The sequence below is a fragment of the Pteropus alecto genome, unplaced genomic scaffold, assembly GCF_000325575.1.
Source record: "Pteropus alecto unplaced genomic scaffold, ASM32557v1 scaffold213, whole genome shotgun sequence".
In the NCBI taxonomy this organism is placed as follows: domain Eukaryota; kingdom Metazoa; phylum Chordata; class Mammalia; order Chiroptera; family Pteropodidae; genus Pteropus; species Pteropus alecto.
Window position 1 is genome coordinate 4,561,261 of NW_006434829.1, and position 27,914 is coordinate 4,589,174.

The 27,914-nt window shown below is 35.2% G+C and overlaps 2 protein-coding genes across 8 annotated transcripts in view; both read left to right on the forward strand.

The window, feature by feature from the left end:
• RSRC2 (arginine and serine rich coiled-coil 2) overlaps window positions 1-13,491 on the forward strand; it is a 16,766-nt gene extending 3,275 nt beyond the window's left edge. The window contains exons 2-11 of one of the 7 annotated variants that reach the window (XM_015587932.1): window positions 704-860; window positions 2,025-2,068; window positions 2,861-2,938; window positions 4,473-4,685; window positions 5,565-5,768; window positions 7,272-7,394; window positions 9,821-9,900; window positions 11,034-11,263; window positions 11,689-11,778; window positions 12,543-13,491. In XM_015587932.1, coding sequence (XP_015443418.1) covers window positions 2,931-2,938; window positions 4,473-4,685; window positions 5,565-5,768; window positions 7,272-7,394; window positions 9,821-9,900; window positions 11,034-11,263; window positions 11,689-11,778; window positions 12,543-12,722 — 1,128 coding nt within the window. In that variant the 5' untranslated portion in view covers window positions 704-860; window positions 2,025-2,068; window positions 2,861-2,930 and the 3' untranslated portion in view covers window positions 12,723-13,491. Of the gene's footprint in view, window positions 1-703; window positions 861-2,024; window positions 2,069-2,860; window positions 2,939-4,472; window positions 4,686-5,564; window positions 5,769-7,271; window positions 7,395-9,820; window positions 9,901-11,030; window positions 11,264-11,688; window positions 11,779-12,542 lie in introns of those variants that run through there. The other 6 variants (XM_006909999.3, XM_025045463.1, XM_015587931.1 and 3 more) reach the window with 6 other exon arrangements.
• Window positions 13,492-13,635: 144 nt separating this feature from the next.
• The window catches only part of ZCCHC8 (zinc finger CCHC-type containing 8), a 22,262-nt gene continuing 7,983 nt past the window's right edge, over window positions 13,636-27,914 (forward strand). Inside the window, exons 1-10 of the mRNA XM_006910000.3 lie at window positions 13,636-15,951; window positions 17,206-17,248; window positions 19,510-19,584; window positions 21,196-21,301; window positions 22,413-22,490; window positions 25,895-25,998; window positions 26,128-26,193; window positions 26,756-26,816; window positions 27,290-27,432; window positions 27,723-27,865. Of these exons, the coding sequence (XP_006910062.1) occupies window positions 15,756-15,951; window positions 17,206-17,248; window positions 19,510-19,584; window positions 21,196-21,301; window positions 22,413-22,490; window positions 25,895-25,998; window positions 26,128-26,193; window positions 26,756-26,816; window positions 27,290-27,432; window positions 27,723-27,865 (1,015 nt within the window). The 5' untranslated portion in view covers window positions 13,636-15,755. The remainder of the gene's footprint in view (window positions 15,952-17,205; window positions 17,249-19,509; window positions 19,585-21,195; window positions 21,302-22,412; window positions 22,491-25,894; window positions 25,999-26,127; window positions 26,194-26,755; window positions 26,817-27,289; window positions 27,433-27,722; window positions 27,866-27,914) is intronic.

The window sequence follows — 27,914 nt, forward strand, 5'->3', positions numbered from 1 at the left end:
AAAGAGTGTGCACTTGACTACTGTTTTAATTCTTTTAAAATTTATATTGTGATGACTTAAAAGTGCTTTAAAGCAGCAACCACTTAATGTTTCTGTAGCCCAGAGCATGTGTGAGGAGAGGCAGACCACATTGTGTAGCCGCACTGTGCCAAGGGGCTGTTTTCATTAAAGCGGGTTAATGAGATTAAGATTGGGTTCTCAGATGGGTAAGTTAATTTTCTGTTTACCCCTTTCAGAAGGATTCTCCCTGCCATTTTAAAATTTTAGTCTTGAGGCTCTTGAACAGCTCATTTAAAATGCCTTCTTAGTATATGCTAATTTAAAATAAAAGCATTAGTGAAGTTGGCTAAATGAATTCACAAATCTAAAATGGACTATATTTTCTCTGCTTGAATGTTTTTTGGAAATACTTGGAGTCCTTATTCTCCCTTTCCTCCATTGTTTTGAAAGTTATAAAAATAATGGTTAGAAAAATCAAAGACATCAGTTTAATTACATATGTCTTTGTTTTTGGGTTAGTCATTTCAATTTATTCAGGTCCGTTTATTAGGTACAGAAGCATATTTAGTTATTTGGAAATCAGCCAGTCTGAATTATTGATTTTCCTTTTTCTTTTTTTTTTCCTTTTTTTCTTTTTTTTTGGTGATCGAAAATATTTTAAATGTAATTAAGAACTTACAATCATTTTTCCTTAAACTTTTAGGCTAGTGATACAGAACGAGATGGACTAGCCCCAGAAAAGACATCCCCAGATAGAGATAAAAAAAAAGAGCAGTCAGATGTATCTGTTTCTCCTAGAACCTCAAAACATCATTATTCAAGATCACGATCAAGGTCAAGAGAGAGAAAACGAAAGTCAGGTATGAATTGTTGGGAATGGTAATAAACTCCACTGGCATTTATTACAATTCCTGTAAATGTGTCTAAGACATGAATTTAGTTTATTGATATAGTTAACGTGTTCTCCCTAGTTTAGAAATGGATAATGAAAGTCCATTAGTATTTTCTGGAAACGTTTTCAGTTATGAGAAATACAAATATTTGAATGCAGAAATTTTATAATTTGTCTAGAGGCAACTATGTATTTAAGTTTGTGTCACAGTAACTGTGAACTCTGATGTTTAAATTTCATTCTTTCTGCATTGGTAAAGAAATATCTTTAAAGATGTGGTCTAGACAGTAATATTCTGAACTTATTTAACGTCTTGTGATGTAAGTTGCAAGAGGTTTGGCATTTTAAAATGTTCCATATTCACTTACTAAAAAAGTTAGGCTGATGTAGTATAGAAAGTATGATGTTTTGCTATTTAAAAAAAAAAAAGTACTACTATTTAATGAAGGAGGTAAATGAGAAGTAAAAATTAATGAGTTTAAAAGTTTTAAGGCCTGAGCTCTATTTATTCTTTGTGTCCACAGATAATCACCTACAAAATGGCTCAAATGTTATTTTTATCTATGTATCAGAACCTACAGTATTATAACTAAGTTTTGAATGGAAATTTTTCTAAACTGTAACATCCTTTTGACTACTTATATACCAAATATAATTCAACTTGTTTATTTTCTTTTGCATTGTTATTCTTGTTTGCCTCTCTAAGAAGCCACTTTATAAATTTGCTATGGACTAGGAAATAAGATGGGCTAATTAAAATGTTTTGTAAAATATTGTCTTCAGTTGCCTAAAAGACAATGTCTCTTTTGAACTTGGGCACTTTTTTGCTTGCTTCTGTCTCTTGATTATACTCTGGTTTGTTCAGATTGCTTGATTTGTTTCAATATGTTCAGTTAATATTACTAACAATAGAGTATTATTAATAGAGTAACTTTTCTAGTTTGCCATTACATGGCAATTAGTAGAATAATCCTATCCTGCCATAAAAAAAGTAGTTTTTGGAAGATGACTAGTAAGTAGAATCTTAAGTTAGCCAAATGGACTGGAAATTATTCTTTATATGAGTATTAAAATTTGTGTTTGAGACGTTTCTGTATTTTTGTTTATGGTGAATTTTTATGTGTGTTTACAGATAATGAAGGAAGAAAACACAGGAGCCGGAGCAGAAGCAAAGAGGTAATTAACACTTTGTAGTGAATAGGCACTTTAAAATACTTGTAAAATAACTGGTAGAAATGTTTGTGTGAATATGTGATATTGTCAAGGTAAGTACCCAAACTTGAAATTTAAAAGGTTAATTGGGTTATAAAATAAGCATGATTTGGATTCATCATTTTTTCAAGAAGATAGTTGTTTATATGAAAAGTTCATTCAAAAACTTAATTTTATTATGTTGTGAAAATATTCACGATAAAAATTTCATATGAAGAATATAATTGGTTTTTTTAGGTCTGTTACACAGAGCTTCCATTAATCTGAGGTCCCGAGTCTCCTTATGCCTGATGACCACTCAGGATTTCTAAATAGCAACACCCTAGATATCTGTGGGCTACTTTTGCTTTATGGAAGACAACAAAAATCCTCTTTTCGTTAGTGAACTAGTTCTGTTTTCCCTAATAGTGGCATGGAATTTTGAAATAAGTGTTAGTGAGGGACAGCTGGAAAGGTGATGGTGACAGCAAAACTTGAGGAAAAAGAAAGGCAGCAGCTGTATTGCAGAAGAATTAACTTGCTCACCCACCTGAGGAGACAAGAAATGAGCCAGCAAGGGAGAGAAGTAGCCACAGCCAAAAAGGGAGAAAAAGCCTTGTGGGGGCTGGGCAAGGGATCCTGAAACAAATGTGGGCAGGGACTTCACCTCTTCCCCTAATGGAAGCTCTGTTAAATTTTTAATTTAGGAGAGTTTTTGTGAAAATGACTATTTTGTTTAGCTCACATGATAACATTTCTATAATAAATCATACTCAGCGTGCTAATGCGCGAAGAGACTGAACTGAAGACGCTGCAGACTCAGATAGCAAAATAATAAGCCTACTTCATGATAAGGTAACTATTAGTCATTCGAACTCCTATTTCCCTTAAGTATATCTTAAATCAGTTAAGGGTTTTAATGTTTTCTTTTTTTTTTTTTTTTTATTAATGTTACATTTGGAAAACTGCTTTTGAAATTAATTCTAAAACTATAGAAGTTTAACCACTTAAAGCTTTTCCAGTTTGCTATTTGGCAAAATCTGAGAAGTATTTTTTTTTAGAAGCTCATATTACAGAGAACTGGCAATGAACCTAAAATTTAGCTCTGTCTCCAGGTCTCTTATTTTTCTGCAGAATAATAATTGACATAGTATAATCATTTTCAGATATATCATCATGCATGTTCTAAAGTGTTTGGCCAAGTTTTTTTGTTTTTAAGAAAAGTTAATCTTGAATGGAAAGAAATACGCTATGGCCTATTTTGGGAAACATGAGATAAGTGTCCATTTGTGAAAAGCAGTGTGGCCTGAGCATCAGAAGAACATGGGGTCTGAGTTCAGCTCCGCTACTGTGTAACTATGTGAGTTTAGATCTTAGTGACACATAAGAGGATCTGAGTTTGCTTCTAGCTTTTAAAACTGTGACTCTGAGATGTCCAGGATTTTAAGTTTTACTACAAGATGGATTTGACAAATGTTAACGTGGGAAAATCTTATGTTTAGTACTTTCTAATTAGATATGTGAGTGTAGGTTAGAGACTTGATCATATAATTTTAGCTCAGTCTCTGAATGCCTATGCTGTGAAAATGAAAGCCTTGGTTTTTAATCTTTCAGAGTATGGGAGAAGTATGTGTTGCGTAATGCTTTAGGGATTAATTATGTTATACCCAGTTTGATTTCATAAAAATTAAAACAGATACGGTTGCCATTTTCTATCCTAGGTACATGAAATGTAATAGAGCTCCAAGCCTGTTGGGATATTGCAAGATGAAAAGTGATTGCCTCACAGTTTAGACATTGGGAGGAAAATCAAGAGACGTCTATTAGAGAGGATGTGACAGTATAGATATAAAAAGGACACTTCATCTCTGCGTAAAGTAATTTGAAATGCAGAAAATTTAGTAAAATTTTTTACTTAGCTACCTAATTTGAAAAACATTTTCTGGTGCATTTATTTGTGTCCTTAGTTATTTTCATTATTCTTAACTAAAATTCAAATAATATGTATTCGCATTAGATGTATATACTTATTCTGTTCATCTAAAAGGTTTGTTGGAAATTTTTTAAAGTTTTGATACTTGTGTACTTCCCTTATTTTAGATAAAAGAAACATTGGGGGTTTCTGTTTTTCTGACATAATGGTTTTTAAATATTTCAACATTGAAAATTGTTTTAATTGTGGTATTGAAAATATTTTGGGGAAGAAATTATATTTTTGGGGTCTTAAAAAAGTAAAATTAGTACTATACATCTGCAACATGTGGGTGATGTGAAACTAGACCTGTTTTTTAATTTGCCACACACTCCTAAGGTTACTAATGTTGCATCACAACATTTTTGTCTGCTGATACCCATACTAACTCTCTTTGTTGCACTATTTTCCTGAAAGAACCAACTTCTTCTTAAAACAGGCAAGAAGACATGAATCCAAAGATAAATCCTCTAAGAAACACAAGTCTGAGGAACATAATGACAAAGAACATTCTTCTGATAAAGGAAGAGAACGACTGAATTCATCTGAAAATGGTGAGGACAGACACAAGCGCAAAGAAAGAAAGTCGTCAAGAGGCAGAAGTCACTCGAGATCTAGGTCTCGTGAAAGGTAAGTAGTTACTGTGTCTATAAGTTCATGCCTTCTGAAAGAGCTCCTAAGTGACAAAGCTGCTCATTAACCCAGCAATACTCTCAAAAGTCTTAATTAGAACATTGATTTTTTTTTTCTAGCTTGACCTATTTGCTCACTAATAATGCCTGCTAATAGCTAAAGTCTTGTGCTTTAGTTTCTGATAAAGGCAAAAATACAGTGTCTAAGATTAGGGGTAAGGGATGGTATGTTTAACATAATTACTTAGCAACTGTATATTTCAACTTTTTGATTTATCTTTTGCAGTGAAAAAAAAAAATTGCTGAACTATATGTAATTTAAGCCAACATAACAAATCCTTTTACATTGCTGATGTAGAATTTGTTTACTGCTAAATTCTAACCTAGGTTTTCTCCTGTGGTATAGATGAAAAGATTTTGGGGAAACTGGGTCATGACTCACAGTTGTGGGATTTTTTTTTATTTATTTTTTTTAAGAAGCCGGTATTTAACATATATTTGGAGATATCTGAGAATATGTGGCATCAACTTTTATCAAAATTTTTCAAGAGTAGATTAACTTGATTAAGTCTATAATCCTTAAGTTTTATACATACTTTACTAAGGCAGCAGACTTTATTAGTCTTAAATTGGGTAGGATGCATTACATTTTTGACATGTTAGAGCATTACTGTGTTCCCTAAGCATTGTCATCAAACAAGAGCAAGGTTAATTTTTTGTTAGAATTGCTGCCATTAAAAACTCAAATTATCCTTTCTATATACAGTACAAAGTAGTTTATTGCCTGTCTTGACTGCATAAACTACAGATAAATAATTCATAATATCTGTAATTGAAAAGACAACTCTAACTACAAACTTATGTACTTGAATTTCAGGCGGCATCGTAGTAGAAGCAGGGAGCGGAAGAAGTCTCGATCTCGGAGTAGGGAGCGGAAGAAGTCAAGATCCAGAAGCAGAGAGAGAAAGAAATCACGATCCCGAAGCAGGGAAAGAAAACGTCGGATCCGATCTCGTTCCCGCTCCAGATCAAGACACAGGCATAGAAGTAGAAGCAGGAGCAGGACAAGGAGTAGAAGTCGGTATGTATTCATCATCTTGATTAAAATTAAATAGACCCCTCACAGGATCTGTTTGTCATCTCTCACTTTGAGAGTATTTGTGGATCAGAATTTTAGATACAGATTTTAAAATACTTTAATTTCATCCCGGAAAGAACAAACCTAAATACTTCTATAACATTCTTACATAGTCTCATTTGATCAGATCACCTGTGAAGGGCAGGTGTGAAAATCTTCATTAAAATTCGGTTTTGAACACTGAATTCATTGTATTTCTTTTATAATTATGATAGCTTAAGTTTATTGCATCCCTATCTTGTGCATATATATTATGACAAAGCTCTTTCCATGTATTAGTCATCTGATTCTTTGGCCTACCATATTGTGAGGTAGGCCTGTCGGACTTTGAGAGGTTGAGTAACTTGCCCAGGAAGTCCAGAATCATACCATAATAAACGATAAAACCCGGATTGGGTCCAAAATGTGTCTGAATGCAAAGTCAGTGTTTGTGCTAACCTATCATACTGTATATACTATCTAAGATACTAAAAAAGTTGAGCTTAAATGATATAGAATTGTGCACCTGAAACATATATAATGTTAACCAACGTAACCCCAATAAATTTAATTTTTAAAAAAGATGTGCTTAATTCAAACCTGTCTTAATTGGGAAGAGGCTTTAATTTGTTGAGATATGAAATATTTCATAAAATGAGCATAAAAAATTTTGAATTCATAATATTCAGGAAATATGTTTTGATTTACATAAGATAACTGCATTATATCTATAGTCACAGATAACTGACTAAAGTAATTGAAAAGCTTTTTTATTAATTTATTGCTTAAGTCAGTCTATAAAAGACGAAGATATGGATAAAACTAGACAGGCTTGTCATAGTAACTTGGTTTATCACTTTGATTAGTTTCAGTTTTTAATCAGTCATTGTAGTTTGTAATAGTTTACTAATTTGAACTTGAGATTTAGTGAATCTAAAGTACATGGTAATTTGATCATTTTTTAATTGCCATTTGGGCAATTCGGATCATTATGGCATTTCTAGTTTTGACTATAGATATTTTTTATTTTGATCAATGCCTGTTTATCTTTTACTTTTCTAATTTCTTTTTTAGTGATTCATGCTTTGTATTTTTGACAACGTATATACATTCATTGTAGAGTAAAACAACTAGGAATATTTAAGCTAACCATCCCACTACTAGAAGTTTATTCTGCATATCAACCTACAGAAGTATAAAATGACTAATGTACAAGACTAGTGAAATTTTGGAAACAACCTAAATGTCCATCAGTAACAGGGATGGTTAAATAAACACAGAAAAATAGCCATGTACATAAGGAACTTGGGCTGTCTATAGAAGTTATAGGACAGGTGAAAAGGAAAGGGTTCAAAATATATTTCCTGTACAGTTTGATTTTTGTTGAACCATGTAAATATAATTGGTTTTGATTCAATGACATATTATTTGGCCATCTTAAGACATGTAAAACATGATTTATTACAGAGATAGAAAAAAGAGAATTGAAAAACCAAGAAGATTTAGCAGAAGTTTAAGCCGAACTCCTAGTCCACCTCCTTTCAGAGGCAGAAACACAGCAATGGATGCACAAGAAGCTTTAGCTAGGAGGTATGAGTATTTTTTTATTTGGTGCATTTTTTTTCCCTTTTCATCTTGAAGTAGATAATTAATTGTGTGGAGAAAGTGAATGCTTTCTGTCAGAGGATAATTCAACTAATTAAATCTAGCCATGAGTACTGTGGCACCTTTGTGATCTAGAACCAAGTAAGTGGTTAATTCTCGTCATAAACATTTACTTATTGCACAACTGGAAAGATTGCGATGTCTGCATTAGTTCCTCTTTTTTCCTTCATGATTATTTTTTATTTTTCTCAATTCCAGACTCTTAAATATTCTTAATTTGCAATTGAAATTTTTAAAAATTTTAAGTCTGATTTAAGAACTTCATTAATTTTGCCTCTAAAACTGCTTTGTCTTCATTTCTTCCTCAAGAAAAAGTCTCTGAAACAATAAGTAGAATCCTGTCAATGGTTTTCTTATTTTGGAGGTGACAAATAATAAACATTATAAGCTAATTATTTGGTTGTATAAATTTACTGCCAATAGCATAGAGAGATAGTTGTATTTTTTAATTTTCTAACGTTTCAAAGATGGTTGAGTGTGGGACTACACACAGTATCTGACCGACATCTACAAAACCACTGAAAGAACTGCCTCACCTAGCAAGGCAAGAAGTAAAGTAAAATCCAAGTTCTTGTTTTCAGGTTTTCCCATATTCTGAAAACTACTCTTTTGATTTTGATTTTTTTTCTTTATGAAATTGAGTTTGTATTTTTTTTTTCATTACAAAAATACAGTTATCACAATGTAACCTGATGGGCTGCTGCCCGGTGAACCCAGCCTGGCAGAAACTCCAGCTGAACAGCAGCAGCAGCAAAGGTGTGAGCTCACCCCTTCTTCACTCCATTCACCTTAGTGGTGACAATTCCAGACCTGCAGCGGCCATTTTAATGTGCAACCTGTAGTAGTCAAGCATATTTTCTTTCTGAATCTAAACAGAATTAGGAAATAATTTATCACAATATTTGAACTGATTTATCAAAAATGGTCCATTAACTCTGACAGGTTTTTTTTTTAAGCCTTATAGTTCATTATTTACTACAAGTTTATTGTGTTTTAATTTTTGGCTTTTGTTAAAGTTGAAACTAGTATATAAAACTTTTTTACTTAACCACCCTACTTAGTGATTTTCAGATCACAAGTGTACATGAAATATTTTGTGGATTTCAGAATATCAGATTACTCTTTGGCTACCTTGAAATTTGAAGGGAGGTGTTTTAATAAACTGCAGTGTATAGGCCGTTTTTTGTTTTTAAATAAGGACAATTTTAAAATTGCTTTGGAAGTGTAGTATCTGTGAACCTATATCTTAATGTTATCCCTAATGAGAGAATTTTACTCCCAGGGACAAAATTCAAGTCCATACTCTGTCTTTTTTTTTTGCATGTGTGATTAGTAAAATGGAACAATATGGTTAAAATCCTTTTATATAAATTTCAGCAGTTGTTAAAGCAAGTGCCAGTTTACTTCCACTGCATTGTGCTACCTGTGGTCCCCAAAACAAAAGAACTTTTCCCCCCGCCCTTCTCCTTTATACCATGTTCAAAGGAGGAAGGAGGTGTTTGACTTATAGTTGCTGGTAAAGCAAAGAATTCTAAGAAAGGGTTTCTTTTTCAGGAACTCATTATGAAGATAACATGACTATGATTTGTTACATAGGAAGTAGATACTGACTTGGCAGCACATTTATTAATATGTGTATTCATTAATGAATTTAGTGTGAACCAGAATTCATTTTTATTTTGTTTTAGGATGAATTTGTGTTTTATGTTTCTAGTTTCTTTGCTAATAATTTTTTTCAACTTAATTTCCTAATATTTGAGTTCTTTCCCACATTTCGTTAGATAATAGAGGATGGCAGTTCAAGTTTTGTGTATCCATTTTCGTTTGTTCTTTTTTAAATATTAATTTGAGGGCTATATAGTAAAGTCTGTTTAAATACAAAAGTCATTATTTTCATGTTTTGATTAGCCTTATTCTGTATCAGCCTCCCCCAAAAAGCATTTGGTAATTATGTAAGCATCACTTACTATTTAATAATACTCTTAAGATTTACCCAGCTCTCAGTATGTCATTTGCAAGATTTTTATTAATTCCGTAACCAGCGCTGGTAAAAATAGAGTCATTTTTATTTTTTAACTATTCTCTATGGCAACTGTATATAAAAACTCCAGTTTTTGGCTATTAGATGAATTTAAAAATGTTTAAAACTGGTATTGAAATATTCTTTATCTGACTGGTACCATCTTAAGAATGATTGTTTTTTTCCATATGCAGATATCAATTTGGGGAAATGTTAATTTAAAATTCTGTATAAAGTATTTTATGTCTACATGTGTACATGCAGAAATTTAAAGATAAATATTGGTTTTGTATTGTGTTATTTTAAATTTATTTAAAATGGTCTTTGGCAGGTTGGAAAGGGCAAAGAAATTACAAGAACAGCGAGAAAAGGAAATGGTTGAAAAACAAAAGCAACAAGAAATAGCTGCAGGTAATTATTTTTCTTTATTATGGCAGTATGGCATTTCTTCATAGAATATTGAAAAGTTCAGAAAATAGGAAGTCAGTCACATACCTAGGATCCCTACTCCCTGTCAGTATGCTGTAACAGCCATTTTGGGTTTTTTTAATTGAAACGTTAACATTTTATTCTTGGTGTTACTCTTCAACATCTTTCTGCATTTATATTTCTGATTTTTCTACACAGGTCATTCTGACAAGTAAATATTGACACTTGTTTGGGTAGCACTTTAGCCATTACTGCACTGCACATGTCTTTTACTGATGATTTTGGAAATGCAATTTATTAAAGATAATAGCCTGAACTGGAATATATGTTATGTCTTATGTATGTTTAAGAAATCAAGTTCTTAGACATAACACAAACATTGCCTGTAGGGGATTGAAGGTGAAGAGAGAGAGCTTACTTTTGAATTGTCTGAAATGTGTAATCTTGAAGGTGCTTTTTTTGTTTTTTGACATTTCTCGTAAATAGTGGTACTTTTAAAAATAATATAAAATTTTACAAACTGCCATTTTGTACCAAAACTCGTAACTGGAATTATGGGAATGATGTTAGTAATTTAAGAACTTTTTAAGCTGATGTTTTGGACTGACAGAAAAATAGGTAATTAGAAGCCTTTATTTTTGTAGAAGATTGACTCAGCCATTTCAAATGAAAATATCTGTTAAATGTACATAATGCACGTTTAATATTTTTAAATGTTGGTTATGAATTTCAAATGAAATGCCTGACATCATTTCATAAACCATAAAAAAACTGTACAAATGTTTTTATGTGTTAGTTTAGCTGTAAAGCACCATGGTTCGTTTCCATTGAAACCTTATACCTTTTTACTATTTGTAGAATTTTCTTCATTTTTTAAGTAAATGAAGTTTTAGTACATATAAGGGACCATAGGTAGAAATATGTCTCATTGAAGAATACATTCAATAAATGTTGGTAAACTGTTTTGGCTTTATAATCTAATGCTCAGTCATTTTCATATATTTGGGGAAAATACCATGTCTTTTTACAAAATAGTAGCTCTTATATATAAATAATGTATCGTAAATCAGGAGGTTGGTTTTAGTCTTAAAATCCGGGTTTATCTCTTTCAGCAGCTGCAGCTACTGGAGGTTCCGTGCTCAATGTCGCTGCCCTGTTAGCATCAGGGACGCAAGTAACTCCTCAGATAGCTATGGCAGCTCAGATGGCAGCTCTACAGGCTAAAGCTTTGGCAGAGACCGGAATAGCCGTACCTAGCTATTATAACCCAGCAGCTGTGAATCCAATGAAATTTGCTGAACAAGAGAAAAAAAGGAAAATGCTTTGGCAAGGCAAGAAAGAAGGGGTAAGTCTTCTTATTCCTCTCTTTTGTCATCTATTCCTAATTAGCAATTACTTAGAAAAACAAGGATTGGAAAAGATTAGTTTGGACTTATTTTCTGAGAACCTGACTGGAATAGTTTACATTGCCACAGTTACTTAATGCTGAAAAAAGGCATGATGTAAGTCAGGCTTTCAAAGAAAACCAGTAATACTACATAAAGGAAAGGAGGCTCCTTAAGCTAAGATTTTTTTGAAAGATGCATTATGAAGTATTTATATTTTAATTTCATTACTTTGTAACAAAACTTTATACCGTTATAAACCATTGATAGAATGCTATAAATGCAATTGTTTCTTTGACTTTATATTATATTGTGGAGAAATTTAGTACCCTAGTAAAAGATATTTAAATTTTACATATTCTAAAAGTTCAGTGTTTCTTAACAGGACAAATCCCAGTCTGCTGAAATATGGGAAAAATTGAATTTTGGAAACAAGGACCAAAACGTCAAATTTAGGAAATTAATGGGTATAAAGGTAAGTATATACACTTTGTATTCAAGTTCATACCTATATTTTCAGATTAACGTTGGTTCTCACCTCACAGTTATTTCATTGATGTGTCAGCTCAGTACTTTCTGGTGCTTTTTATGTTCTCCAGATTAATTTCTAATGTATTATCACTAGGTGATAATACAAATTATTATCATATACTTATACTATAAGCAAACATTAAGACAAACTTCTTAGTAAATAAAAATGAAGTTGTGAAAAGGAAATAATGAATTTACTTAAATACTGCTTATTTAAGGTTAACTATATTTGGTGGAATAGGACCTTGACTTAAAGTTTTAAGGAAGCTCTTTTAAAAATGAAGAAAGTTGAGTTTTTGCTGATTAAAGTGTAGTGCAGATACCGTATTAGATTGCATACAACTTAGAAAGGTCCGTGAATGCTCAGCCATCGGTCATTACTAAAGGAATTGGTATTTCATTGAATGGATATTTATTTGGCTTAAACTAAGCTGCACTGAGCTGGCTATTTACGCACTCTGGAATGTTCTACATGTTCTTCGTGCCCACTAAAATGAAGTTGATTTTTGTTAACATCCTACTATATACCTAGAAAGGGCATTGTCGTGTGTACCCCATAGGTGCTGAATGAATGGAAGCTAAATATGTATCCAAAAGTCTGTATCAAATATGTATTCTAAAAATGTGATTTACCGATACTGTCAAGTGAAAGAAGCACTTTTTAGTCGCATCTGAATTCATTTTAATAATATATTTTCTGACATTTAGAGTGAAGATGAAGCTGGATGTAGCTCAGTTGATGAAGAAAGTTATAAGACTTTGAAGCAACAGGAAGAAGTATTTAGAAATCTAGATGCTCAGTACGAAATGGCAAGATCACAAACCCACACACAGAGAGGAATGGGATTGGGTTTCACATCATCAATGCGAGGAATGGATGCAGTTTGAAAAAGATCACACTTAACGTTTGGGACTTTATAGACTTCTGGTTCTGATATCAGGTCCTTGTTCACCAAACAGCTAGCATTCTAGCTTGCATGAGTGTTGCATTGAATTTAATTTATTGAGAAATACGATTTTTTGTAAATATCAGATCAGTGATACTGGTGTTAGTGTTGTAATCAGGTTAAACCCACTTCCATTAAACTTGACAGGACTATAGAAGGACATTATTTTTTAGTTCGTGAATTCTACTTTTCAAATATATAAAAGCTGCAGGTGGGATAAAAATCTCATACATGGATTTTTCGTGTCCACTGTGTTGTGTACTTTTGTACTTAACCTTGTACAGTTATTTTCATCTCTTGAAACATGAAAAAAACGTTATGTAGATGTTCTTTAGAAGATCTGGCCATTTGGTACAAAATCCAGCACAAATAAGCTGGGTGGTGATGATAATAAAAATGGTTTTCTCAAAACTGGTGTTAATTTAAGTTACCTGGAATTCTTATTTGAATTTATGGTTGCTATTAGAAAACACTGGCTAAAAATTCCTTTTAAAAAAAGTTAATTACTATTGGCAATACCATGCTGAGCAAAAATGTAAAAGGAAGATGGGAGGAATAAACGAATTTATTAAAATAGTACTGTTTTCCTATTATAAGGGACAGAATTGGTGTACAGTATTTGTTAAATATTCCATATGTTATTCAGGAAATAGATTAATTCATTAAAGGGATGTAAGCACTTTTATTTTAATAAAGTGCCTTATAACAAAGTTCTTTGTATGCCCTTCGCTCATTATCCCTTTGAAGTCTTCTCTAGCATAAACTAAAGTATTACAAAGTTAGAAAACCACTTTCTCACCAGCATAAATTTGGTGGAGGGAGAGGACTCCAGAACTTGTAGTTCATTTGCTTTCATTAGATCAAAGTCAGTTTTTAGCATTGCCTAGAAAAGTCCTTGGAAAACATCTCCGCAATGTAGTAGGACAATACATTGCAGAACAGCTTTATAGTGGTAAAACTAAAATTTTTCTGTTAAATACTAGAGTTAAGACCATCTTGCTTGTAAGGTGTGTTTTTGTGATATAAGAAAATCAAGTGGTAGTATTACAATATTTTTAATGTATTTTGGTAAATGTTTAGTTTTCCCAGAGTACAATTCTTTGGAGAAATGGTTTCGTGCTTCAATGCCAAAATCAAGTTTATGGGGAATGGACGCCATGATTTGTCATTTTGGCATCACGAATTCGTATTTTTTCAGTTTAGCTCTACCTTCTCAATTTTGTTAAAAGTTGTCGAAGACTTGTAAGGCAGAGTGAGATGACACATTTAACTGCCTATGTTTTTTAGGAGTTGACAGTACGTCCATCCTGCACTCACCTAGAGCAGCAATTTAAAACTTAGCCAAGTTTAAACACGAAACCCGATTCCACCAAGCTTAAAAAACAAAATCTATTTAAGTAGATTGGTGGAAGGAGATGGAAACAAGTTGTTTGATCTGTCATTGCAAGTTAATTTTATAGCCCAAAAGATAATTTAATTATATGCTTTAAATGTAATTTCTGTGAGATCCACTCCTAGTTCTTCTATTCTGGCCAGTCTTCAATTTCTGTAAATTTCTCAACCTTTTCATTCCCAGCCCTTGTCTGCTTTGTATTTATTATGCAGTCTCATCCTCTATTGTTTCATTTACTTTAAATGAAAACTTGGACCAGCCAAATGGTAACCTTTGATATACCAATGATGTCTAACCAAGATGCTTCAAAAATTTCTTCCACCAGTTCAGTTAACCTCTCTATTGCCTATAAGGATAAAATTGCCTCAAGGTACCATACCACATAACCAAAATGGAACTCCCTCTTTGATCCCGAACCTGGTGCTTATCCATCATTCTGTCATTTATTTAAACAAGTTTAAGTCAGAATCCTAGCAAATTTTCACAACCCACTTTCTCATTCTCCATGTCCAACCTTTAAATTAGCTCTTGCTTTAATTTTAAATATCCTCTACTTCTAAATTATCTATTCACCCCTATTGCTACTACCCTGATCTAAGCTCACATTCATAAGACTCGGTTTCCAAATCCTTTGTTGTGCAATCAGACCTCCTTTGATAAATAGTCCTTTGTCTTAACCAAAATGAAAATTTGTGGTCAGAAACACCACCAATTTAAAATGTTGAAATATGACAAGCGATTTTGGAGGCGGAGAGCGAGTCCCTAATGTGGTCTGTGAGTACTGGCCTAATGCTGCAGCCTGGTGTTGCTCCACTCTGCCTTTTCATTCCACCTGGAATGCCCTTAATTCCATCCTTCATACCACCAACCTTGCCCTCTTAACACCTCATAACCTCAATTCCTCAGTTCACTGACTCCCACAGATGTCAATTTGTTACATATATCCATAACTTCTTGTGTTTTTATTTCACATTTCTTAATGTGTTAGATACCCATCAACATCCAACTCAACCCAATGGCGAGACATTTATGGTTATTGTTTTTTTGCTAGACTGTAGGCTCCATGAGAGCAGGAACTTCACTTTGCTCACTCTTACATCCTCGGGTCTTAGGAACTGCCTGGCACATCGAACGTGGTAAATGTTATTGAATGAATGAATGAGAGAAACCACCGAAAGCTGCAACAGACAAATCTAAAATAGTTTAATCATCTAGCTAGTTTTTCGTAGCCCTAGACGCATAGCAGGGACAACCTATGTGGTTTTGATACTCTGATTCATTCGAGCTTCAAGTTTAAAGAGGATCAATCCCAGTGTGCAATGCAAACAATGAGTTAACAGTCGCTTAGAAACCACATGTCCCAGCATGCCGTGCTCCGGAACAATCTCGGAAGTGGGTATGAGGCGTCATTGCATTCTGGGAGTTGTAGTCTGACCTGCCCCTTGTGCAGCTTCCGTGGCCTACGTTTGGAAAAAACCCTACTGGGTGGCTTAGCGCCCTAGAGAGCGGCGCGGCCCTACAACCTTCGCCCCCGGCCCAGTGGCCCGCTCCGCCTCTACGCGACTCTTCCCATATCCCAAAATGGCGGCGGAGGTGGATTTTGGCGACTTGGAGCTGTTCGAGGCGTTTGACCACCCAGAGGAGTCGCTTCCGAAGCCCGTTCATACCCGCTTCAAGGACGACGACGGCGACGAGGAGGAGAATGGGGTTGGCGACGCGGAGCTGCGGGAGCGGCTTCGGCAGTGCGAGGAAACCATCGAGCGGCTCCGCGCCGAGAATATCCTTCCCGCCCGCTGGGCCCTGTCACCCGGGCGTGTGGTGGGTGCCGTGCCCGGGAGGGCGCGGGCGGAAATTCCACGAGGGCCAGAATTCGAAGTAGTTTCTCTCGCCCCACAGGCCGGCTGGGAATCGGGGTTAGGCTTGCGTAAGCCGACCCCGGGGCCTCGCGCAAACCTCTTCAGGGATCCGTATTCTGGACTGAGTCCGCACCTCCCGCCACCAGTCGGGGGCCGGTTTTTGGGTTATTTCAGACTGTTTCAACAGTCAGATTGTAGACTGGTCACCAGTTCTCTCCCCCTCTTTGGAGTCGTTATCCGATTTCCGTTTTTGCAGCCAAGCTGAACTTGGTGCACTCCTGTTGAAGTTGTGTTTTAGAAGATACCGGATACTTAGACTCAGGCGCAGATCTGTCTTTTAGAGCGGGGCAAAAGTTGGTGGTCCTAGGATGTACAGTTTGGAGCCTTTAGGATTCGAGGGATGCTAAAAGAAATGGTTAATTACTCGATTAAGAGTGGGGGTTTCATTTTAAAGTTCTTCCACTTTGAAATAGCTTCCGAGGTGAAGGTGCATTGCAAAGCTTTAGGAAAAACGCGCCAAATAAGTTTCTATTTGGCTTGAGTTCCATGATTAGAGCCTTTCTAGCAAGACATTTTAGTATGTTTAATTTGCATTCTTAGAGGGTTTTTTTTTTATTATTATATATATACAGATAATTTTAGTTCTGGTAGTTTTTCTTTTAAAATTTGTAAAGACTCCTGAAATTAATTGTCAAATTACCTTTCAAGGTTTTCGAAGTCTGATATTTTTTACTTGATATTTTATCATGAAAAATTTTAAAATACAGAAAAGTTGGAAGGATTGTAAAGTGAACATTCATAGATTCCATTCTAGATTCTTCCATTGTTAACAGTTATACTGCATTTACTTTATCTCACTATGATGCTTTGACTTGGAAAATTTTTTAAATGAATGGTTGTTTAACTTTTGACACCCATTGTTTGCTTAATGTTTTTGCGTGACCGTATCTTAGAAATATCTGTGTCGAAAGGGATGACAACTCTATTTTAATTTTTAGGTCTAAATGCCTAGCCCTGCAGCAAAATAGGAACTTGGAACGTATCACCTTCAGAATATTTGTGTCTTAACACTTATAACGTTCTGATACCCTTTTGGCATCAGAGTAGGTTAGTCTAATTTTATGATCTTCATTATTCTGTTTAATGAAGGCTTATCCTCTTTAACAAGTAATAACATCAAGAACTTAAAAGAAAATTGAACATCCTGACTCGACCAAGGTATGAGATCTTGAACTTACACCATAGTTGCCCTTTATTTTTTATCTATGTATTAATATTTAGTTTCTTTGTTAAAAGGGTGTTTAGAGTTTTCATATCATTTTTATTCAGCATACTCTGAAGAAATCAGAGTAATGATCTTTTATTTTTAACTTGGGGTAAAATTCGAATTCTCATAACTGCATTAAACTGACTTATTGGGTGAAAATATTTGTGAAACACAATCTAGAAAATTTTGACTTAATATTCAGACAGGCAAAGTGTCAACATAGCTGTTCCTATTCAACAAACATTTCCGGGAAGTTAGAATTAAGATGACAGTATTAACCCAGCTGAAGCTTTATTTACCCAATTAAAGTATGTTCATAAATAGAAATAATGCAAGTTACAGCATTTTAGAAGAGAAAGTAGTTGCTTTGGGAAAGAATACAGTGAGTGCATTCAGACACCTGATTTTTGGAAGGTTAAATGCAGTTAACATAAATTTAACAGGTCACTAAATCTAAAATATTGGTCAAAAGTACAAATTTATTATGTGGGGCGGTATTTTCAGGCTTTCAGAATTTGGAGCTGCCATGATGCACTTTCATGGGGACTTTTTTTTGTACCTGGTACTGGCTGGAGTAATTGACTATATTGGCGACTAAAGGTTTAGAATTTAGACGTGATTTTGGAGTAACTTCCCTGTGCCCTCTCTTCCTTCCTCTATGTGAGCACACTTTGTAGATCTAAACTCATTTTTGATTAGTTATTAAGTGTATTGCATATAACTAGGATTCCTCAAAAATCATAATTTTTATATACCTAAAGGTTTTATTTCGATAAGCATGCTTTCCAATAGAGTTGATTATTTAAACATTAAATATTTATCTACACGTGGGTTATAATCACCTGAATTTAAATGATTATAGCATCGTAGGCTTTGCCAGTTTATAAAAATAAGCATTAGTATCATGAAAAAGGAATAACTTTTTTTTAGAATTAGTGCCATGCATATTGTCAGATTGATAAAGCATTCTACGGAAAACCAAGGAAGAAAAAGAACTAAAATTATTTAGATAAAATTTGTACCTTAAGTCTCTTGGTTTAATCCTTACTTTGACACCATTGTGATCAGAAGTTTCTTTTTATCCAATAAAATGTTAGATTTTTTACTTTGTATTATGAAAATTTTCAAAAAACATGGAACAATCAGTATAATTAATACTCATTTTTTATCACTTCGATTTAACAGTATTTAGCCATATTTCTTTCTAATCACATATACATTTTACCCCACATATTTAAGTGTATCTTTTTTAAAAAATACTTTTACGTGCATAACCACACCACCGTTGTCACATCTAATAATTGGCATAATTTCCTTAATAACATTCCCAGCCCCATCCACATTCAAATTTTTCCACCTGAATGTCTTTGTAGCTGTTTGCTCACACTGGACCCCAGCCAAGGACCATGCAGTTGCATGAGGTTTTTAAAAACCTAATGTACTTTTAAAAACTGAAGTTTGCTCAAATTGAAACAAGTCTCTGAACTATTTTGCATTTTTTATTTCTCTACTTGATGAGAACAATTCCAAAGACAGACTCGATGTGTTTCATATGCTGTATAAGTAGAGGAATGCGAGGCAGGTGAGGAGGAAGCAGATTCAGCTGGTCCCAGGTTACTGATGGGGTATACTGCAGGTGTCCAGGCTGCATTCCAGCTCTTTTTTTTTTTTTTCTTTCGGTATTTCAAAGTCAAATCCAGGAATAGTACACTTTTTACATCTCTACTTTAGAATTTTGGATTTGGGATATTTAGTGCAATGTGCTCTGTCCTCCAAAAAAAGAGCCTAATCATTTATTTGTAAAATGTTTCATTTTCCTATATAGTTCCAAGCCAGGCTCACTGTGATTCTTTAAAAATATATTCTTGTAACCTGCTGGTTTACTCAACACCTCGCTCCCCCACCCCCATCCCCAACTTGTAAAGAAGCAACCATTAGGTAAAGAAACTTTGGGGTTGAAAACTGAAAGATTAACCGTAGTTTTTAATTTTTTATGAAATATTTTGAAAAATATGTAAGGGATACCTCTGTAAAACTGTTAAAGTAGGTAAAAGTCACGAAACTTAGATTTTTCTTAAACTGGAGTTCTTGGTGGTTCTCGATTTTATCTGTAAAATGTATGATCTTTGGTACTTAAGAATTGTATAGGTTATATGTTTATATATATGCAAGCTTTAACTCCTCTAAGAATGTGTTTTAACTTCTGTTTTAGTGGGATATTGGTGAACAACAATAAGTTAGATGGACCTTTATTACAGATTCTATTTATGAACAATGTTATTTCAAAGTAAGTCATTTTCTCTTTTCTAAATATAATGAGTTCATGTGTTTATAAAGCAGTGCCTTCTATAAGTATGCTGTTTCCATTTGTACTTACACAGTATTCTTTTACTCAAAATTTATGGAATCCTGATTAAGAACAAGGATATTAGAGTCTTGTAAACTTGAATTTGAATCTAGTCTCCTATTTTCTACGTATGTGAGCCGGACAGGTTACTGACCCCTCTCTGTATACCAGTCTCTACACTGGAAAACAGGATTCTAATAGTAGCCACCTTGTAAGTAGCTGAGTGAGCACCTGTCAGAGGTGCTCATTTTATTAGTAAATAGCCTCTAATAAAACAAAACAAAACAAAAAATACTACCACCACAACAATAAAAAATATTAGTTACTCCAACCCCCAGGTTAGGTAACTGAGTGTTTCCTCTTGGCTGTCTTCAAAGCTTCCCCACATGATATTTTTTTTAAATATTAAAACGACCTTTGCCAAAAGCCTTCCAGCATCTTGGGTCTAGTGAGACAGTACATTCCTGCAGTGCTTGCTGGAGGGTCTGAAATGGTTCGAGGCGGTGCCTTGGTTGGCCCTTTTTCAGAGCCTGGTCATGGACATTTCAGATAGTTCCTTCCTCCTCCCACATCACTGAATCAATCATTACTTCATGTGCTGGGCAAGGTAAAGACAGTAAAGGGAACACACACACACAGCGTGACCTGTGGGGCAGGCCCATTGCCGTCTTCGTCTCAGCAAAAGCGGAACCTGAACTCTGATGGGTGGGAGAGCTGGATGGTGATCTTGCAGCAGCAAGGTGCTGGGCACGACGAGGTTCTGGCACTGTTGTCACCATCCATTAGAACCGGCGTCTACTCTAGCTCATGGCAGTCTTAACTTCTGCACTTGGTTTCACCTGCAGAAATCTTAAAATGTCCCAGCTAAAGAGACCTGACAGATCACCTGGTCTGCGAAGAGGGCGTTGGCCGCCCAACCGCAGCCTAACCTGGGCCCCTTTGGCACCTCCTGACCTGAGCACCAAAGAATATTCAGTGAATGTGGTTCTTGCCCCAAAAAGCTGGAGAAAGTAGACCTCAGTTGTTTTTCTTGCATTGCATTTCGATTTTATTTTTCCAGTTTAATATTTATATAGATATTTCCGTGTATGTGTATAGAGCTCTCTGAGAGGAGGATGTGGGAGAACAATGCACATTGGCTGTCTTTGTGTGGCAGAAATAGGTGGCTCGCAGACAGAGTAGGAAGGAGGAGGCTTTTCATGATGTAACCCTGTGACTTCTTTTGGATTTTGAACCACTTACAAGTATTATATATTCAAAAGTTAAATCCATAAAAATGTATAAATAAAATCCACTTATTCATAGGGTAGGTATTTGCCAACTGTTTTATGCCAGCCACTGTGTTAGGTTATCATAATCATTTTGTTAACTTGGCAACAATGTGGTTTTTTCTAAGGAATAGATTCCTGAGTGTTACAAATAGTTAGTGATTTGATAAACCTCTGAAAAACAAAATAACAAAAGTTACACATGACATAATAATGCGTACAACTTCAGTCTGTTCAATGTCTTACTCTGTCTGGGTTCTGACCATTTTGTCCTCTTATGCAGGCATTATCATCAAGAAATAGAGGAATTTGTATCAAATTTAGTAAAAAGATTTGAGGAACAGCAGAAAAATGATGTGGAAAAGACTTCTTTTAATCTATTGCCCCAGGTATTTCAAACTTAACAGACTTTAAGATTAGTAGGTTATGCTTTTCACTGCTAATTATTAGGCCTTCGGGGGTCCTCTTGAATCAAAACCAAAATGATTAAGATCTTCTGTTCCCCTCCCATCCTGCCCAGTGCTGCCGTGGGGCTTGCTTTTGGATTGTGGCTCCTTTTCTCAGGGGAGTCATATTTTGACCTGGCTACACTCAAAGTTGAAGGCTTTTTCCTCCTTTTTCCCTACTTGGAGACAGGGTTTGGGGCGGAAAATAAATTTTAGGGGAAAACAAAAACTACCTCAGGGATTTATAAAAGATAGAATTTTTATATCTAAAACCAACAGTTTCATGCACTATCCTTTATTTCCTCTCTGCTTGTTTTTAAAAAAAATAGTGTGCCCAAAGAAATCTGAGAAGTTTCACTATGTGAATATTAGAACATGGATTCATGTTTTAAAAATCAGAGTTATGTTTTCTGGGCTTTTTTAAATTAAAAATGAAGGTAAGTAGAATCTCTCAGATAAAGATCTTCACCTATTTATCCCCTGAGGTTGGAGAACAGTATTCTGATTAATTGAATTTTTTATCACCTTTAATTTTCACCTATCACATTACAAATTTTTAAAGATTCAGGAAATGGAAGATACATTTAACAATAAAAACCTTACTAAATATTAAATTTTTGATTCAAGGTACACTTAAGAATTTTTTAGTGGTTTGAAGCCTGTGAAGGTTATATTATAAGTATTGACCAGTAATGTTATATATTTTTAATCTTTCTAGTTATCTGATTTCAAGATAAACTGAGGTCTGCCTTGCCAGTTTAAGTGTTGAAAGTTTCATTATTAATATTCATTAACACTAAAGTCATCGTGTATGCTAATGCTTCAGAAGATGTTTTTATATCTTTTTAAATTTTTAAACTTTCCCACTCTTGAAATTTCTTTCATAAACATTCCTACTTAGCTTAAGTCACCCTAATTATGACAGCAATGAATTCAAAATTTTACATACTATAACTAGTATGTATTAGAAAATAAAGTGAGTGTATTCAGATTGCTGATGTCTGAATTTTAACAAGAATTGGTTACCTTCGTAATGTGTTTTTCTTTGTATTAGCCATCCAGTGTTACGCTAGAAGAGGACCATAAAGTAGAAGAATCCTGTGCCATTAAAAACAACAAGGAAGCTTTTAGTGTAAGTTTGGACATTTTAGCTTTAGAATTCTGCAGATACCTGTTTCCTATCCTATGTCAATTGGGCAGCGTTTAAACGATACCGTGGAATAGTTATATGATATCAAATGATCACACATTCTTTTATTACATTTGTTATAAACAACAATGTAGACTCTACATATTATAGTTGGCTTTTTAATAACGATTTTATTGTGACCTGAGGCACAATAGACATTGTCTAGAGGACTTTATTTTTGTCCTGACTGACCTCTTTGTATTTATTTTCAAGAACCTTGGTGAAGATATAGAAAGCATACTTGTTGAATTTATAGATGTTTGAAGCTGAGAAGGATAAATAGTTAATATAACAAATGGCAGATAGGAAATATAAAATGTTGCCAGACTCAAATAATAGATGAAAAATAGAAGTTTAACGGGAATGAACCTACATTAAGCCTTTCAGTACTTATGCAAAATTCAGCAATGTCAAAAATGTCAATGCAACCTAGTTGTGTAATTTTGCAACTTATAATTTTCTGAAGGTGATGTAATTCTGGATTCTATTAAAGGAAAAGTCGTTTTCATGTGTATGGAGTGTTGTGCTCCACTGTGATATACCACAATTTTAAAGAGGGAGCTGCGGGGATGATGAGCTCACAGATCTTGTTGAAAAGATTTACAAGGCATGTCACATCTCTGCTAATGTGATTAGGGGCTGTTATTTACAAAGGTATCATTTTAGATCACTCTGTATAGTACCTAGGGGCAGAACTAGGGCCAGTGATTGGATTGAATACAAAGAGGCACATTTCAACTCCACTTTTTGAAAGCGGGAATTGCTGTCAGAGATGTGAAAAATGAAATAAATGGTACCTCTCATGTTTTTAAAAAGCTAATTCCATGTTACTGCAGTCAAATAAAGACAGATTGCATCAAGCACTTTAAAGAAGGATTTCTGAATTTGAACTAGATCACTTCGCATTTCCCTTCTAACCTGAGGTTCTGGGATTTAAAGTGGCACCCGCTTGGAAACTGGGAATTTTGCATAATTGTTAATTTTGTTCTTTAATAAAGACTAATAAATATTAAATGCTCTGTTCTACCAGAGACGATTCTAGTCTAAGACAGCTTAGACTAAGGTGATAACAGTGGTGATGATTCTAGGTTCCAGGGACATAGCAATGAAGAAGGAAAAAGGCAAAGTCCTTATTCTCATTGCATTACATTCTAGTGGGGAAGGCAGTGCTCTGAAGAAAAATAAAGCAGGGGAAGAGTTAGAGAGTAAACGCGGGGCAGTTGGTTTGTTGAGTGAGCACTTCGTGACAGCCTCTCTGAGCCAGGACCTGGGGGAATTGAGGGAGTGAGCCCTACTGCAGTGCGCGTGAAGATACGCCAGGCAGTGGGGGAAAGTGGAAAGACATAGGCGAAAGCGAAAGCAAACGTGTTGCTAAACAGCCAGTACTGTTCTAAGCTTGTTACAAATATTACTTATGAATCTCATGTTACAGATGAGGAAATAGACATGAAAGTTACGTAACTTGCCAGGTGTCCCTTAGCAAGTGGCAAAGCCAGGATTTGAATCTGCCTTCTGACTCCAGAGCGTATGATTTGAATCCTTATGTTGCCTTATAGACAATAGTGTGGACTTTGGATTTTACTCTGAGATGAGAGCCATTGGATGGTTTTAGGCAGAAATGTGACATGTTATGACCTGGTTTTTTAAAGAACTGGCTCTATAGAACAAAGAGTCTGTAGCCAGTTGCATATGGAAGCTGGAAACCAGTTAGGATTTATGTATTCCTCTCTGGTGAGAGAAAGTGACAGCTTAGACTAAGGTGATAACAGTGGCGATGAGAAGTGGTCAGAACCCAGATGTACTCTGAAAGTAGAACTGATCAAATGTGTTGATGAACTGGATACAGAATAGGAGCATGAGAGAGTCGTCAGAGTGACTCAGGGTTTTGGCCTGAGCACCTGGAACTGAGTCGCTGCCTTTTGTGTGATGGGGAAGATGGAGGGAGGGGCAGGCTCACAGGGGAAGGGACCCAGTGCAGTTTGAAGTAGGGCAGTGGAGGCTCTGCATGTTCAGGGACAGCTGTCAGGTTGGCGCTTCATGTACAAGGTTGAAGTGGAGGTGCGGTCAGAAGTGGGCATTGGGGGTTGTCAGCGTGTGACTTATACTCTATGCTGTGGGTCTAGAATCAACTAGCGAGTGAAAGAGGAGGACTAAGGGCTGAGCCTTAGGAAGATGGAGAGTAGAGGAGGATCTAACAAAGAAGACAGAAGGACCGGTCAGCAAGGTAGGAAGAAAACCAAGAAAATGCTGTCGTGGAAGCTAAAAGAAGATGATTCTAGAAGAAGGAGGAATCAGGTGCGTCAGTTGTTGCTGATAGGTTAAGATGAAGATAGGGAACTGTCCATTGCATTTGGCTGCATAGAAGTCACTGGGAAGCTCCATTGTCAAATACCTTAGTGCAGCGTTAGGAACAGAAAGAGGCCTCACTAGAGATGTTCAGGAGAGAATGACTATTGTTTTAATAAAAATGGGTGGGGCCCTGCTAGATTAAAGGAGACTAAAAAGACTTAACATTTTGGGGACAGTTGCAGAAAACTGAATATAGAGTCGATATAGGTGATATTAAGGCGTTATTAATTTCCTCAGGTGTTACAGTGGGATTGTGGTTTGTAGGAGAATGTTCTTAGAAGGCTCATACTGAAGTATTTAGGGTGAAGTATCGTGAAAATTGCCTGTAGCTGGTTTTGTGTGGAAGCTGGAAAACCAGTAGGAAGTCATCTCAGCAAGAGAAAATACTGGCTTAGACTGTGACAATAGTGCTGGTGACTGACTTTGTTTAAATGACTCTGTACAAAGTAAGCGTGTGTGTGTGCGTGTGCGTGTGCGTGTGTGCGCGTGTGTGCGCGCGCGCAGACAGATGCGCATACAAAAATGTCCATTAACAAATCTCAAATCTAGATAGCGGGTACGTGGGTGTTCATGGTACCATTTCTTCAACTTTTCTGTATGAAAATTTTCCCCAAAAATAGGAGGTAAAAGACAAGACTGAGAGGGAAGGAAATGGAAACAATAAATATAGACAACTTTTCTGAGGATCTTGCTGCAAAGGAGGCAGAAATGGGGAATTAGAGGGAAATGTGAGTCGCTGGCAAGTTTTTAAGTCTGAAGAGGGTGCAGCGGATAGTGATCCAAAGAGAGGAAAAACTCAGTGATCTAAGAGGCATAGGGGAATTTAAAGATGTAGCTTTTACTTACACATCAAAATCTGGCTCCTTTAACTAAGGAGGTGATTATTCTAATAATTTCATCCAAAAGTAAATTGTAAAAACAATTACTCATAGTCTTACATTATTTACTGTCTTTTTTTTCTGCTTAAATAGCAATATTTTTTGACTTGTTTTCTGCAGGTTGTAGGAAGTGTCCTGTATTTTACTAATTTTTGCCTTGATAAATTGGGGCAACCGCTACTAAATGAAAATCCTCAGCTTACCGAAGGATGGGAAATACCCAAGTATCCTACATAGTGAATGAAGATCTCTTACGCATCTTGCCATTAAGTTCACCTTTAAAAACATTTTAAAGACTATGATAACTCATTTTGCAGACTATGATAACTATTCCTTAATAAAATTCACTAAAGGTACCAGCAAGTCTTCAGCCACATTGTTTCTCTAGAAGGGCAAGAAATACAAGTAAAGGCAAAAAGGTTTGTGTGGGGAGCTGTTTTTGTTTTCTTCTTCTTCTTTTTTTAACCAAACCATAAACTTTTAGCTTGAAAAATTAATATTCTTTATTGCTGGCTCACTATTAATTACAGATTAAGCTATAATTTCAATATGTAGATACATGCTAATGTTTAAATTGATCACGTGTTTATTGGAATTCATTGGTTCATGCCCGATGTGCCTGGGTGGGTGGAGAGGTTTAATTGTTGCTGTCAGTTCGATTGCTATCCCGAAACCATCTGCCCCTTTCCCTGTTGCCTGGAAGTGGGATCTGTTTGCCTCTGTTCTTGTTACTAACCACTGATGAAACTCGGAGGTAACAGGTCAGTCAGGAGCTTAGGGTTCTTGTTTAAAAGACTTGGTTAAAAGTACTGTTTGTTTAAATCACTAAGTACAGGAGGCGAAAGTGTAGCCATGGCAGATCTTAGTAATCTGTGATGTACGCACTTTCTTCTCTCTGATATACTTTGCTGTCAGAATTTTATTGATTTGCTTTTATATTTTCATTTACATTATGAAAATCTTTGTTTTTTGACCAAATAGGCCAAAGCCTCACTGTTTCAATTGTGGTTCTGAAGAACATCAAATGAAAGATTGCCCAATGGTAAATGTTTATCATATAAAAAATATCTTTGAACCAGAGCTATCTAATGTTTTCAGTGTATTTATGGCATTGTGTGATGTGAAGAAACTTACTGTGTTACTTTCCCGTAGTCATTGAATTTGAAATCTTTTCAAATTTGTACTTAAATTTTAAGGCATTAGATTTTTTAAAAAATTTACTACAGTGCTCTGTATTTGAGATGAATGAAACATTAGGAGAGTGGATTTTTAGACAGCTTATTCTGAAACTTGATTTTATGTTATAATAATACTGAGATAATAAGAAATTAGAGTGACTGCTTTTCTTCCTTGCTTATTTTTCCAAAATATCCACCCTCTTTTATACTTATTCCTTATACATTAAAACTGAAAGACTCAGTTTGCTTGACGTAAACAAAGTACTCATATTTATTTAATTTCTGAAGTATTTCTAAAGTGCTTGATACCATTCTTTTCAAATGCACTGCGATTTAGCCTCGGAATGCTGCTCGAATAAGTGAAAAGAGAAAAGAGTACATGGACGCCTGCGGTGAGACAGTCAATCAGAGTTTCCAGCAGCGATACCATGCAGAAGAAGTGGAAGAAAGATTTGGAAGATTCAAGCCAGGAGTCATCAGGTGGTACCTCTTGTCAGTTTTTCATAGAATGTCATTTGTATTTCCCCAGTATTTGGAACATTCTGTGTATCTTCAGGATAATTAATTATCAGCACATAAGTTTTCTCTAGCAAAGTTCTAAATATACATCAGTTCACTTGAAAATAGTCATGGAAATTTAACTCTGTATTTGATAGGCACCATGCCACATGCCGTGTTAACATAAGACAGAATTGCTTTAAAACAATCGGAACAGTGTGTGTTTCCATCCAAACAAGAATACAGTATTTTTTCTTTCTGTTTTGACTTAGCGAGGAACTTCAGGATGCACTGGGTGTGACGGACAAGAGCCTTCCACCTTTTATATATCGAATGCGCCAGCTAGGATACCCACCGGGATGGCTCAAAGAGGCCGAACTGGAGAATTCGGGGCTCGCGCTCTACGATGGAAAAGGTATAGTAGATTGGGTTAGATAACTCAACATACGTATGATCTTTTTTTT